Source organism: Chenopodium quinoa, unplaced genomic scaffold (assembly GCF_001683475.1).
Source record: "Chenopodium quinoa cultivar QQ74 unplaced genomic scaffold, ASM168347v1, whole genome shotgun sequence".
Taxonomy (NCBI): Eukaryota; Viridiplantae; Streptophyta; class Magnoliopsida; order Caryophyllales; family Amaranthaceae; genus Chenopodium; species Chenopodium quinoa.
This window is the reverse complement of record NW_018743623.1, coordinates 748558-763790: the sequence shown is the minus strand read 5'-3', so window position 1 is coordinate 763790 and position 15233 is coordinate 748558. Positions and strand designations below refer to the sequence as shown.

Sequence of the window (15233 nt, the reverse complement as noted above, 5' to 3'; positions counted from 1 at the left end):
AGCACTCACGCACACGCAGGCCAGCTAGGCGCTGCTTGGTGCGTGGTGCGATGATGCCCAGCACGCACGCACACGCAGGCCAGCTAGGCTCTGCTTGGTGCGTGGTGCGATGATGCCCAGCACGCACACACACGCAGGCCAGCTAGGCGCTGCTTGGTGCGTGGTGCGATGCCTAGCATACGCACATGCACATGGTGCTGCGAAGGCTGTGACGATGGGCTGCCAGCACGCCAAGCAAGCACGCATGGCTGCGATGCTTGCGAGGGGTGCTGGGCTTTGCTGTGCGCCAGCGCCCAGCCAGCCAACAAGGCCTAGCCTTGCGATGGCTGCTGGGCAGGCTGTGCACCAACGCCTAGCAGCCCAGCAAGGCCTAGCCTTGCGATGGCTGCTGGGCGTCATGGGCACCAGCGCCTAGCACGCCAGCAAGGGCCAACCTTGCGATGCGTGTTAGGCTTGCGATACGGCTTACTAGAGTTAGCTTAGCCCACGAATGGCCAGGCCAATTTCTTGGCTACGGTCTAACTTGCTATTGATTGATTTTTCGTCTTCGTCGAATTCTAAATTCGACTCGACTTGTGACGCTCGGTCTCGACGCCCTAGGCTCGATATCCGACGTCTTTGTTCGTAATACTCTGACGACTCATAAAATCCTTCGGATTGATTCGTCGTGTCGGATCGGTTGTTCGATTGGGTTCGACCCGAAGGGTTCAGTCAAGATTAAGCTGTGATTAAATATCACTGATTGGAAGCGGCCTCCACCTAGGCATTCCGGTCACTTGACCTTACTGAAGAATTAGCTCTCTGATAATTCTGAACCCTCTATCGGAATAATACACTTGTTGGAAGGACACCATTCCTTTCACCATGTTTATGAGTCTGGATACATCGTGCGGAAGCCTTACCTTTGGAAGGGTTAGCACGATGGATGGGACCCCGCAAGTTAGACTTGCTTCCATGGTTTGGTGAATTCACAAACTCGGATGCACCCATTGTTGCATGGAGTGTTCATTAGGGTGGATGGATCGTGAATTCCTAGGGGCTAAGACCATATGTAGAACACATATGGGTTTAGAAAAGTCAGAAAACTCAATCAAGAAGTAGAATGGTCAAGACAGCACTAGAATCGGTTAAAACAAGAAGATAGACTCCTAGCGCAATGTCGTGAGAAGACAGGGGTTGTCGCGCAGCGACAACTCTATCGCGACGCGATAAAGTTAAAACTCTGCCGTCTCGCAACAGTTCCAACGCGTCGCGGAAGTTTTCTATGTTCTACATTGTTTCCAATTTTTGTAGTATCTTTTTTATTCTAGTTGTGAAAGATATTTCCAGCTTTTCCAACGTGTAAAAATCCTATGTTTTTGACGCATTACGGATGGTCTTTCCAATGCGGACCTTTTTATGCTTATGCCACAATGTTTATTAAATTACGCACAATGAATATCTAGAATCTTTCAAGTCTCATCCACTCATTCTAAATCGATTGCTTAAATAAATTTTAGGAATCAAAATTAGAAAATCCTCCCCAGTGAAGTCGCCAAAAAAACTGTAGGATACGCAAGACATTGGGGCTTGTCAAACAAATTTGTTTGACAACCTCCATAATGCTTAGTGAACTCCATCGAAGGAAGCAGTGCTTCGCCATCTTCATTTGTAGTGACAATCTTCCACAACCTAGGGAATATCGTCGAAGGTGACATTGCTTCGCCATCTTCAATATTGTGGCAGTGCTTCGCTGCTGTTGTTGATGTTGTGGCAGTGCTTCGCTGCTGTTGTTGATATTGTGGCAGTGCTTCGCCATTTAACAATCTCCATAATGCTTTGGGAAACCGTCAAAGACCGCAGTATGTCGCCATCTCAAAATCTTTCCAATGCTTAAACGGGACCAACTAATGTTGACAACCTCCACCCCCTAGGGAAAGTCGTCGAAGATCACAATGCTTAGCGATCCCCAAACCTCGCCAATGCTTAGGCGTGATTAACCAATGCTTAGGTGTAACGAAATGCGCCCATCCAATGCTTAGGTAGACTTGACCAAGGCTTAGGTGTGATGAAGTACGCCCAACCGATGCTTAGGTGGACTTAACCCATGCTTAGCTGTTTCAGATATGCTTACCGATGTTTTAGGTGTAATATGCTCTACCAGTGCACGTTTAACCAATGCTTAGGCGCTTTTAAGTGTAATGAGCCAATGTTTAGGCGCTTTTGGTTTGTATTGAGTTAATGCTTAGGCGTTTATCAATGAGGATCGTCATCAGGCCGATCATCAATCAAGATCGTAATCGAGCCGATTTTTAATCAAATCAATTTCTTTTTTTTTTTTGGTAGATAAGTAATTTTATTACCAAAGAATAACAGTTACAACTTACAAAAACAGCTAAGCTGTAGCCCTACACTACTCTTTACAACTTACAAAAAGCTAAGAGTACTCTTTACCCAGACTAGGACAACAGTCCACAACAACCAAACTCGAAATTACACAACTAGGATAACAAGAAAAGCATGCTAGTAGCTGCCTGTACATTCCACAGCAACACAGCGATACAACAACACTGCAGCAGGTAGCAATAACAGCAGCAAAAAACAATAGGCACCAAAAGCAGCCACACCAAAACCAACAAACACCAGCAACAGGCAACCAGCACCAGCAGCAGCTGGCACCAATACCACCAGAGCAGCAGTGCAGCCCAGCTTCCCAGTAAACCATCGTTCCAGCTCACTACAGCAGGCAGCAGAATCACATCAACACTGCAACAGGTGGTAGCAAGGCCTCAGCATCACATCAAGACAACATGCAACACCTTAGCATCCACTTTGCACTGCAAACAATAACAGCAGCTCCCAGTAGCCAATCTGAGTTGCACAGTTCAGAAGCTCCCAACAGCCTCCAAACTAAGCAATACAGCAAACACTGCACAGAGCAGCAGAACAGCAGGAACAACAGGCAGAGCAGGCAAAACAGCTACATCCGCAGCTGGCAGCACTGCTACCAGAGCAACAGAACAGGCCAGCACCTATCTTCCAGAGTAACACCTTCAAAAACATGCTCAGGAGCCCCAACAAGACAGCAGCACAAAGCAGCAGCCACATCAGCCACATCATAAGAGCTGATCCTAGCAGCAGCAGCAGGCCAGAGGGAGACCCAGTAAGATTGACAGCAGCTTCTGAGCAGACACAGAAACAACAGCCTAGTAGTATCTGAACAACACTAGTCCCAACCATCAGGTGCTCACAGCAGCAGCGCAGCAGAACCTCAGCACAGCAAACTTCAGCAGCCCTCCAGTCGTAGGTTGCATGAGAGTCATTTGTGGCGTTCCTCATGAGCTCTTCCTTCCTTTCCTTGGTCAGTTGGGGCACCTCTTCCTTAGATCGTACAACCATTTGCATTGGTTCCGGTTCCACTTCCCACTCAGTAACTGGTGGCATCTATCGATCATGTCTTTTCCTACTTTTCAGCAAACAAGATTTGGACTAGGCACAACTTTGTTCCATAGCGTGTAATTTCTTGCCCACCAGATGTTGTACACCACATCAATTAGTCCCGCAAAGCATACTTTCCTCTTTATGGGGTCCTTGACCTTCTTCTTCCAGTTCTTCCACGAGATATCAATGTTGAAAGCTTTTTCATCAGTGTGGAGCCAGTAGCTGATAGTGGTTAGGCATTTCTTGCTATAGCTGCACTGAAAGAATAAGTGGTTCTTGTTCTCGATGCTCACTCCACACAGGAGACACTGGTTAGTGTCTGAAGCTCCATATTGGTACAACTTATCTCTCATTTTCAGTCTACCCCATATTGCCATCCAAGCAATGAAAGAGTGTTTCGGCACGTTATATCTATTCCATACCCAGTTGCTCCAATCTACCTTTTCCTTTTCCTCTTGGAGCCAGTTATACACCTCAGAGACCTTGTATTTTTCCTCTATCCACTTTCCTGCTAAAAAACCCTATTTCAAGTTGTCCTTTACTTTGAACATTTTCTTCCATGCCCACCCATCCCCTTTTTTTGGACTGTAGGTCCACCAGTCTGAGTCCTTGATGTAAACTGAGTGGACCCATTTTACCCAGAGGGCGTCTTCTTTTTTGCAATTTTCCAGGTGTACTTCCCTAAAGCTGCTATGTTCCATTTCTCACAATCTCTAATTCCAAGACCTCCCATCTTCTTGGGGGAACACACCGAGTTCCAGGCTATGGACGGGGCTTTCGATAGGATGGCCGATCCTTCCCAGATGAATGCTCTACAAAGTTGATTGATTTTCTCAATGACTGCTTTGGGAAGAAGAATGCATTGGGCCCAATAAGAGTGTAGACGAATCAGAGTTGAGTTAACCAACGTCACCCTAGCTGCATAGGAGAGGTTTCTGGAAGACCAGCAGGAAAGCTTGATGAGCATCTTGTCAATCAAAATGTCAAAGTCCACTGGCCTGAGGTGCCTAGAGTTTAGAGGGATCCCCAAGTATTTGAAAGGCGTGGCCCCTTCCATGAAGCCCGAGCAATCTAGGATTTCCTGCTTTTCCCTATCTTCCACATTCCCAAAATAAATGGTTGTTTTCTCAATATTTACCTCAAGGCCTGAGACTCGGCCAAACATCCTTATCGCTCTAATGAGGTACCCCACTGACTTCAGGTTACCATATGAAAATAGCATGAGGTCATCAGCAAAGATAAGATGGTTCAGTTTAAGAGGTTTACATCTGTAGTGAAATTTGAACTTGGTCTCCTTTCCAACCTTCCTCAGCAGCCTCGTAAGGTATTCCATTACAATCACAAAGAGGAGTGGGGATAATGGATCCCCTTGACGGATTCCCCTTTTCCCTTTAAAGAAACCATGAATGCCTCCATTTAGCATGATTGAGAAAGAGGGGGTGCTAACACACTCCATCGTCCATTTGATGAATTTCTCTGGGAACTCCAGGGCCATTAACATGTCCCTAATAAAAGACCACTGAACGGTGTCATATGCCTTCCTCAAGTTGACTTTGATTGTGCATCGAGGAGACTTTCGTTTGTTTGCATAGTCTCTGAGCCTGTCTTGGCAAATGAGGATGTTGTCCATGATGGACCTTCCAGAGACAAAAGCTCCCTAAGCTTCATTGATAATGGTTGGGAGGACCTCCTTCAACCTACTACACAGGAGCTTGGAGATAATTTTATAAATCACATTACAGCATGCAATAGGACGGAATTGAGAAACTAGGCTTGGATTATTAACTTTAGGGATAAGGGTAAGGGTGGTGGCATTTATTTGTTTAAGCATTTTACCACTTACAAAGAAATCCAGAACAACCATACATATGTCACCCTTGACGATCTCCCATGAAGCTTTAAAGAATCTGCTTGAAAAACCGTCTAGCCCCGGGGCTTTGTCATCATCAATACTCCAAAGGGAAGCTCTTATCTCCTCCTCTGTGAACTGCCGACACATGTTATGTTGTTGCTCTGGAGACAGGGATTAGCCTTCTCGAACGACTGATGAATGCAAGGTCTGGTCAGCAGGCTTCGAGGTCCCAAGGAGGTTCTTATAGAATTCACCGAATTCAGAGATAATGCTCTCAGGATCGTCAATCATATCCCCATCTCTACCTTGGATACTGCACACTCTATTATGGGTTCTTCGCTGTTTTATGCAAGCATGGAAGTAGGCCGAGTTAGTGTCTCCCTCCTTTAACCAGTGGAGCTTTGCCTTTTGCCTAAGAAACCGGAACTTCGCTGTATGGGCATCATTATACTCTTTCCTGGCTTGCGTCTCTGCGTCTATAGTATCTGAGTTCATCGGGTCCACACTCAACTCCTTCTGAATTTTAGCCAGTTTATCCGCAGTCAAACAGTCAGCATTCATGATGTCCGAGAAATAATTCACATTCAAGACTTTCAGTTCCTTCTTCACGTTTTTCAATTTTTTAACCACTAAAAACATTGTCGTTCCTTTTTCAGAAGTCTTCCAGTTGTGCTTCACCACATCCTCGAACCCCGGGGCTTCAGTCCGTATGTTGAAAAAACGGAACGGCTTCTTGATGCTAGGATTCTCCCCATACATACTCACACTGCACGGACAGTGGTCCATCAGTCCCTCTGGCAGAAAGGAAGCCACTACACTTGGAAATTTATCCATCCACGTGCTATCTACTAGAAGCCTATCAATTTTGGTACAAACTCTGTCATCACCTAGCTGCTTGTTATTCCAGGTGTAGAAAGCACCCGATGTTTGTAGTTCCTGGAGACCAACGTCTCTGATACAATCCCTGAACTTTCCCACTTCAGAAAGAGAGCACACTGAACCAATCCTGTCCTCAAGATTCAAGATGTTGTTGAAATCCCCGCAAACTACCCATGGCTCCTTCATAGCGGCTCCTATGAGGCGAAGGTGCTGCCAAAGCCTCTCTCTCTCTTTCCCAAGGTTCCTCCCATAGACCATTGTGCACCAGAAAACACCCTTTGTTGCTCTATTGGTAACCCTGGCATGAACAGATTGGTCCGTAGTGGACACCACCTCAATGTGGAAAATAGACGGCTTCCAGATTATCCATACTCTACCACCATCCGTCTAAGCATAATTGGTAGCCACCGACCAGTCTCTCCTAAAACTCTCAAACACCCTCCCAAAATTCCTAGCTTTCACTTTAGTTTCCAGAAGGCCAAAAAGGCCCATATTATTATGCTTTAAGAACCATAACACATCACATATTTTTTGGGGTCCGTTTAGTCCCCTAACATTCCAAAATCCCCATCTATCCATTAACCCATTGTTTTGGCCCTCCCCTCCACCTTTCCTTCCTCCAGCCTTATATTATCTCCATTGATTTGAGCTTGAGGATCATCTGTGGTTTGTTCTACTTCAACATTTACCCACTCACCCTGGTCAGTGCTGAGCAGGATGTCAAATCTGTTTTCGATGAGTACATCTTCCCTAATAGTGAGGTCCCTGACCTCAATCCTCTTCACTGGTCGCCAGATTTTCTGGGGCTTGTTCCTGGTTAGGCGCTCCCTTTGCTTTACTTGACCATGCACACGAGCAGATTCTTGCCATTGATGATTGTTCCTGACATTCTTATTCTGGCATTCATCTTCCCCATGGCCCATTCCTTCGCACTTCCCACACTTTACTGGTTTCCATTCATAAAGAACTTTCTGTTTCATCGACCTCCCATTTTCATCCAGGAACTCCAAGGAATCTGGGAGCTCCCCATTGACCTTGACTTCCACCATAACACGAGTGTACGCCATTAGCTCCTTTGAATCAGTTGCCTTGTCAATTTTAATCGGTTTCCCTATCAAGCTACAAATCTTCAAAATGGCGGTCCTTCCCTAAAACTTGACTGGAAGGTTTGGGAGCCGAACCCAAACCGGCACCTCATCAACATCCATCTTTGATATGTCAAGGTCTATATTCCATCTATGAACAATGAGAGGTTTCCTGTCAAAGTATATCGGACCAGCACCTAAAGCTTTCTCCCTTAGGTTTATGGACTTGAAACGAACAAGGAAAATTCCATTTTCACGAGCTACGACTTTGTCAATTCCAAACCTTCCCCACATCCTACGAATGAAACCATTCATGACGTAAAGGGAGGGCTTAGCACAAAGAATATGGCAAACCACCGCCGAATTCCAGAATTCAACTTCCTCCTGGACGTCACTAACGGCTAGTTGCAGAATCCCCTCCCCCCTGCAAAAGTTCTGGTCCGGCCCCTCATCTGGGATTAGGATAAGACCCTCATCCCTGTTATGCTTAAACATGCCTTTCCAATTTTGGGAATTCCGGCCAACAATGGGAGAAGGGGAGGAAATTGGGGATCCCTCCACCGGGGATTTAGGCATTCCACCATGGGGGCCTTTTGGAGGAGGAGCAGCAGAAACTTTCTCCCCCGACCCCATTCTAACGGGGGGTACTGGGCATCTCAGCGAAGGGGAAGGGCATATAGGACCAGGGTCCTTAATAATTGACTCAACCGGGGGAACAGAATTAGAAAATGCCGGAGAATTCATTACCTGGAGCCAGCTGTTGAGCTCTTCCCTGGGTTGCGATGACGCTATCACCAGCCTCGGCGAGGTAGCCGCAATCTTCTCCATAGCTCCGTCTAACCAGCTCATCTCAGAGCCTTTATCAGAGGAGCCGAACTCTTCCGGCGAGGGGAGGTTCTTGCATGACCGGAGCTTTGCCCTTTGATTTTTCCGAGCTTTTGCCGAAGATTTCGAGCCGGAGGTCTTCTTAGCCTTCCCCCTTTTCCGGTTAGCCATGGCTTTTTCCGGGAAAGCGGGGCCGCGAAAACAGAGCTCTCTTGTTAATTAATGCTTGCTTTCGCTTTGGCCGGTTGAATTCAAATCAATTTCTAATCATGAGACTTAAAGGCTAAGTGGCGTACCAAAAAGCTAAAATGGATAAAAATGGTCCACAAAATTAATTTATGGGACCCACAAAATCTGACGCAGGCAGAAGCAGAAATATCGAGTGACGACAGCTCATATCGCGCCGCATTAGTTCTATCGTATCGCGATCCCGATAGAAGCATCACGTCGCGATAAATTCGTCAGTTCGCGAATTTAAACTCTTCTTCTTCCTCATTTCGCTAGGGCTGTTCATTTTCACTCGTCTTTGCTCGAAACTTCAAAGCTTTCATTCTTACTCGTTTCTTAACCAAAATTCGCTCAAACTTGTTGCAAATCGACGCATTTCTACTCTAGTTTGCCGATCTATGTAAGATTTTCTCAGGTGAATTTCGTGCATGTATGCGGCATTTTATACGAAACCCAAAAACGAGTTTATGCTTTTTACTCAATTTTCATTCATTCTTTTGCCATGAAATTGCTTGTATGTGCACATTTTTTTTTGAGTAATTTGAGACTAGAATTGCTTAATTTGGTGAAGAAACGAGCATTTTACCATTGTTGAGCACTCTAGGTTCGTGAGTACAATGTGGCTTGTTCTTCATGATTTTGCTTGCTGTTTGTGCTTAATTTGTTGCAATACTTATTGTAAATTTTCAAGAAATTGTTTTGGTGCTTAAATTTTTGTTACTGTGCGAATCGAAATTATGCTCTGTTTGTGTATTTTGTACTTTGTTTTTTACGAACATAGTATCATGCTGCTAGGCAAACTTAGACACTATAAAACCTTTAATTTACCATTTTTATGTCAACAATGAATAGCATGACTCGACGCCGAGGTTCGGGCTCACGTTCTAGCTTGTCTCACCGAGAAGACGAGCTCGTAGGCGAGGGTGGGGGCGCTTCTATCAGCCGGGGGTAGTCACTCCCTGAGTGGGATGAGCACATCCTAGCTTTTCAGCCAATCTACCACATTTCCCAGCGCGTTCGGCTGGGATTCACTAAGGAGCACGTTCATTGCCATGGCTCGGGAAACGATACGATTCTGTCCATCTATCGTCACCACATTAAAGGCAATGGGGCGATGAGAGCTCTTTGGGAGTCCTGCGGATTGACTCCCCTCCTTTGTATTTCCACGGCTCTACATCCCTGGCGAGAGAGTCGTCGCATTGTTTAAGGTGTTTTGGAGCTCTTCTGGGACACGACGATCACTTTTCACTTTCCATGGGGTAAGATTATCATCACCCTTCTCGACTTCTTTATTATCACCGGCCTCGAGTTTCGGCCTGCCCGACTTCCTGATCAACTCGACAAACATAGGCAAAAGACAACGTCCCAGTGAAACCAGATAGGATACCTTTCCTAACATACCAGCTCGGCGCAAAAACAAGTTGAATTGCGTTCGAGTAAAATGGGGAAGGACTCTTCCTCCCACACACCAACTTGGCGAAAAAAAAAAATAAAAAAATAAAAAAAAAGGAGAACGGATTCTCAGTTCCTCCTTAGCCTGGTCGTGTTGCTGTTGGCGGAGTTTGTACCGCGCTAAGTCCAGGTCGGACATGTTAACCTCCCTCTTCTACTCTAGATCCAGCATTCCGAGAGCTACGTATGAGGAAGAAAAAAGAGGAAAAAATGTTAGAATATTTCTATATTCCAAATAGCAGTCGAACGGCTAAGTGACAAGGTTCCACCTTGAGAGTAGTTCTGGTATAGGCCACAGGCCGACATGAAAACTGGGTTCCTAAGCCACACGGCCAGAGGAATCTAATTGCGCAGCACGGTTACCGTATTTCCATCCCTAACTACCTTTCTGACTCCAAAGTAGTCCAGTTGGTGCATATAGTCAAGGTGGACGGGCGGGCTTGCTAGGTCTATGCTGCCCACGACCGAGCTGAATTGGATCGGCATTGAACCGATTCATCCGCAAGTTAAACTGCTCATCCTTTGTCTTAATGTGGTAGAATCTGCGCTTCCAGTCTCGCCACTTGGACGGCCTATCCATCACCACCATATAATCTCTCTGGGTGCTCAGAATAAACCACCCATCCGTGCCAACATCCAGGGGGACCATGGAATGCATTTCACAAAAAACTAAGACGTCCGACTTGAAGCCTTATCAAAGGCACGTCACCAGATAGCCAAAAATAGTTAATTAGCTGGAAGATTGCAATGTTGTATTCGTCTAGGAGCTCCTGGACGAACGGATGAAAAGGGAAGCGAAGGCCCACTTCCAAAGCAGCGCGGTAGATGCTGAAGAATTCTTCCACTGCTGCTTGCTCTCCCAGACGGCCACCGAGTAAGAGCGAGTGGGCGCTACTATTTCGTAGCCTTCTCCCAGGTGGAGGAACTTCTTGAACTCCTTAAACTTCAAGTGTAAGAAGGACAAGGCAGTGTCGCCAATCGTAAAGGCATACGGGTCCTTGAGTTATCAGCATTTGGTTCTTCGGTCACCTGATCGGCGTCCAAGTTCTCAGCCTCTTCTTCAGCAACTTGAGGAGCATCCCCAAATTCAAAGGACAACATTGTGTCCAGCTCAACAGCTTCGGCCGAGCTACCTTCCCTGGAGCCCTAGCCGCCTCTAGAAAAAACGATGCCTTCAGGCACCAAGGGCTTCTTGCCCTTATCTTTCTTTCCCCCAGCGTCCGCCTGGTTTCCAGAAGGAGGAGCGCTACAAGGGGGCAGGTCGAGCGGTTCAGCAATACGGATGCAAATTCTAGGCCTGGCCGACCTAGTAGTTTGGATTAGGGGTCGTTGAGGATTTTGGACGGACGCCCCAGCGTCCGCCTGAAAAGAGGAAGATGCCTTCCAGAAGATGGCATCTCGGACGGCATCATGACCGAGCTGGCGAATTAAGGGAAGCGTAGTTCCGGAATTTGCCCGGACGCATCCATGGTAGAAGAAGTGCCTGGCTGATGTTGGCGCTCTTCAAGGGACGTGGTCACTTCGACTGCAGAGCATTCACTACCTGACAGAAGGGTTTGCTGTCATTGCAGAAATTCCATTTTCCCCGTCCCTAACAGCGGTTGTATTTGTGGTCTCCCCGTCCGTATTACTCGGATTATAAGGGACTAAGGGGTCCACCATACTCCCATCAGGGTTTCTGGGGATGTCTCATTCGTACGTTTGCCTCGTACGCGCCATGTTCGACTGCAGGGACAGAGAAGAATAGGTGGGGGTGAGTTGGTACGCACTAGAAATGAACCCACTCCATAGTGTGGAGGACTCTTCCCCGTCCACTCTAGACTCCACAGTCCCAGGCGAACGACCGACCTCATGAGGAGAAATGGACGAAGCTGAGTGTTGAGCTAGTTCGTATTATAAGAACAAAACAAGTAAAAGAAAAAGGGAAGAAGTAAAGAAGAGCAGGTGGTTACCTCCGTACATGTCGTGAAAGTCTATGAAAGTCTTGAAGGTTGACCGTAAAACTCAAAAATCTGACCGGAAACCTCAAACGCACGGCTGAGCTCTCAAAGATTTGAAGGAAAACTACTTTCTCTCTCTGAAAGGCTCTGACTTCTCTCTAAAATTCTCAAATTTCCAAAGTGCCAAAATGAAGTCAAACACCTTCTATTTATAGGCCGAATTTATGAGGGCAAAATGGTAAAACCATCTTTCCCGCCCAAGAATTCGAACGGTAACTTTTCGAAAAAGTTTAAACGGTTAAAAAACCGCTCCATCATCTAAGACGGGAAGAGATACGGACACTCTAACGACACTTCAAAATAGACGGCCAGATCAACGGAACTCAAACCGGCACTCCGAAAAATACGAATGACAGGTGTTCCCTCTCAAGCCACTCGGAACAACCCGTCCACCCGATTTTAAGACTTAAAAGTCCTCCAAGGAAATCAGGCAGACCAAACAAGGCGTCCAGCCCAAAGGAGAGATAACTCTAATAGACGGATGTAACCGTCCGCCCTCTATAAATGATGAATGCTAAAAAAGCCTAAGTACTTGGACGTATCCGGACATGTAGAAGATCAGAGGAGCGGCATGTCTGGTACGAGTCACCACCTTTGAGAGGCAAATGTTTAAGGTAAAAAACCCTAACACGTAGTCCAATCCCATAGTGACACGTGGCCTAATCAAAGGGCGACACGTGTCCCTATAGGAAAATGACACGTGTCAAAAAACATAAAGATCACCTGAAATGAGAGCAAAGGGCCTCCTTACATCAGGAGGCCCAAATCCCGAGAAAGCCGCAAAACGGCACCCCTATTTGGACATGTGCCTTCTCCTGATTGCGCCGCCAATCAAAGCACGGAATTCTAGGGAACTAACCCTAAAGGGGCACACTTTCCCACCTCTATAAATACCCCAATCATTTATGATGGGAGGGGTGGAAGAAAGACATCATTCTAAGAGCATTGAAAGCTCCAACTTGTCTCTACTTTCTCTCTCTACATTTATTTCGCTTTCCGATCACTAACTTGATCGTCGAAGGCGAATATTCCGTATATCGGAATATTCGTTATTTTGCAGGCGTCGAAGACCGTCCGGCTATATTCACGACCAGTATCCCGAGGGATTCCAAAAAACCCCAAAACACAGTACATCCTCCGTTTACGCTCCTTTTGGATCTCCACAAACTTTGCATCTGTGTGTAAATTTTTGAAGATCTCCTCAATCCTAAAATTAGTGACTAATCCACGAAGGTAAACGGCCGAATTAGCATCTGCCAACCTTTTCGACTGGATACATTATTCCATTGCAGCAACATAGTTCTCCGCAAAATCACAGAGTCCTGTGTTTTTATCAAAAAATTCATCAAAAAAATTGTGAATGCTTACTGACCTCTAGGTCGTCCTCATTCCAGGCCAAAATAAATGTTTCATTGCAGCTAGAATCCACATTTCTCTCTCTGAATACAAACCAGCTAGCCACAGGTTGCTCTCAAGTTTATACTTCACTATAAACTCCTTCCACCTCAATTCAAACTCCTCTAAAAATAAACTATCATAAATAATATTTTTTAGCTCATTCTTGAACTCAACATACCCTTTATACTTGCCTAGCTTGCTCCCAAATTTCTTTTTGATGTACCACAAACACCATCTATATCTTGTTTGTGGCATCACTGCTTTCAAAGCTTTGCGCATAGCGGGATCTTGATCCGTCAAGATAGCAGCGGAAGGTTTACCACCAACAACATCTAGCCAAGTGGAGAACAACCACCTATTAACATACATATATAATTTAATAACTACTATAAATAAATAAAATGCAAAAACTGTCATGCATAACATCTGGAAAAAAAAACATAATAGAGAGGTATATAAAGCATGAAAAAATACATACGTAAAGGTTTCAGTGTCCTCATGGGATATGAGAGCGCATCCAAGTAATATTGTTTGGCCATGGTGGTTTACCCCAACAATATTTGCAAAGGGAAAATCATACTTATTCATAAAAAAAGTCGTATCAAAACACACTACATCACCGAAATCCTCATATGCAGCTCTGCTACGCGCATCCACCCAAAATACATCTTGCAATACCCCATTGGCATCCAACCGATGTATATGGTATAAATTCTTATTGTTCTTTTGCATCATTTGGAAATAATTAATCATGGCATTGTTGTCCCCATCCTTCAATTTCAGCTTATTCTCCCTTGATATCAAATTATTCACATCCTTCTTAGTAAAGGGCATATTCTCAACCCCATTCCTCTCACTAGCCAACCACTTGTGCATTGTAGCAGCAAGCATCCCCACATATCGCATCTTTTCCAACTCCTCCAACCTATAATTTGTCACCAACATTGATTTTGAAGGTGATACCTTATTGGGTTCATGCTTCAACTCCACTATTACTACCTCCCACTTACCATGTTCTTTTAAACCTGCATACATCCCAGCTTTGCAACCACATTTTTTTGACTTCTTTGTTGCAATCGGCTTCCCTTCCAACTCCCTAAGTAATCTTATTCCACCAATCCTTCTTCAGGTGTCTGGCAAACCTACACACTCACATTTTCATATAACAGCGCGTTTAACCTTGCGACCATCTTTTAGAGTTTAGTATGCACTCTGGACAAGAACCACACCAAGCCCCTTCATGCTTGCCAAAAGCATTATAGTACATATCAACTTCTTCCTGTGTATCAAAAATCATTCCCACTTCAGGAGGGTCTATTTTAACTATGTTTAGATTCACCATATTACCTCCATCCCCATCCCCCTCTCCACCTTCATATGGACATAATTCACCAATATCACGAGCCCCTTCCCCTTCCTTAAAGTTTATCAAATCCATTATACCACCTTCCTCATTATGATACAATGATACACAAATATCTTCTGCAACCTCTGAACTTACCATCACTGCCTCAACCTTAAATAATCTTTTTTTTTCCACATCATTTAAAAACATGTTATGCAATTTCACATCATTTAACATCATGCAATTTCACATCCTTAACAGTTAATCTTTAACAATTAATCTATCACATGCATAACAAGCCATGTATGTATAAAAACAACCCATATGCATCACAATCCATAATTCCACTAACATTAAAGTCCTCCAACTTTAATTTCCAATTTTAATGGCATTTGTATGTCTTATATTGTCATTTTAAATAAAATATAAATTGCAAAAATTTATGCCAATTAGCTAACCTATGATGTCAGGTAACCTATATTGTCATTTGTTATAAATAATATTGCCATTTGTGTCACTTGCTAATCTAATAAATGTTACAAATCCAAAATAACAATTGTAATTCATTACTTTCAACCAAACACCAATTCCAAATATGCACAAATCCAAGAATCAAATTTAATCCCCAACTATAGAGAGTCAGTGAACTTACCTAATTCCCGCCAATTTAGTTTTAGCCTCAGTCACTCTCAAACAGCTCCATTGCTTAAAAGTCGAAAGACCCAGTCTTCGTTGCTCCACCACAATAT

At 44.8% G+C, this 15233-nt stretch overlaps 1 protein-coding gene across 1 annotated transcript; it reads right to left on the bottom strand.

The window, feature by feature from the left end:
- Positions 1 to 13019: 13019 nt before the first annotated feature.
- On the bottom strand, positions 13020 to 14643 carry LOC110683214 (protein FAR1-RELATED SEQUENCE 5-like). The gene is made up of 4 exons (XM_021859560.1): positions 14319 to 14643; positions 13618 to 14164; positions 13193 to 13494; positions 13020 to 13063 (listed from the first exon to the last, which is right to left on the bottom strand). Exons 1-4 carry the CDS (start codon positions 14641 to 14643, stop codon positions 13020 to 13022), a joined length of 1218 nt encoding a protein of 405 aa, XP_021715252.1.
- Between the last annotated feature and the right edge of the window lie 590 nt (positions 14644 to 15233).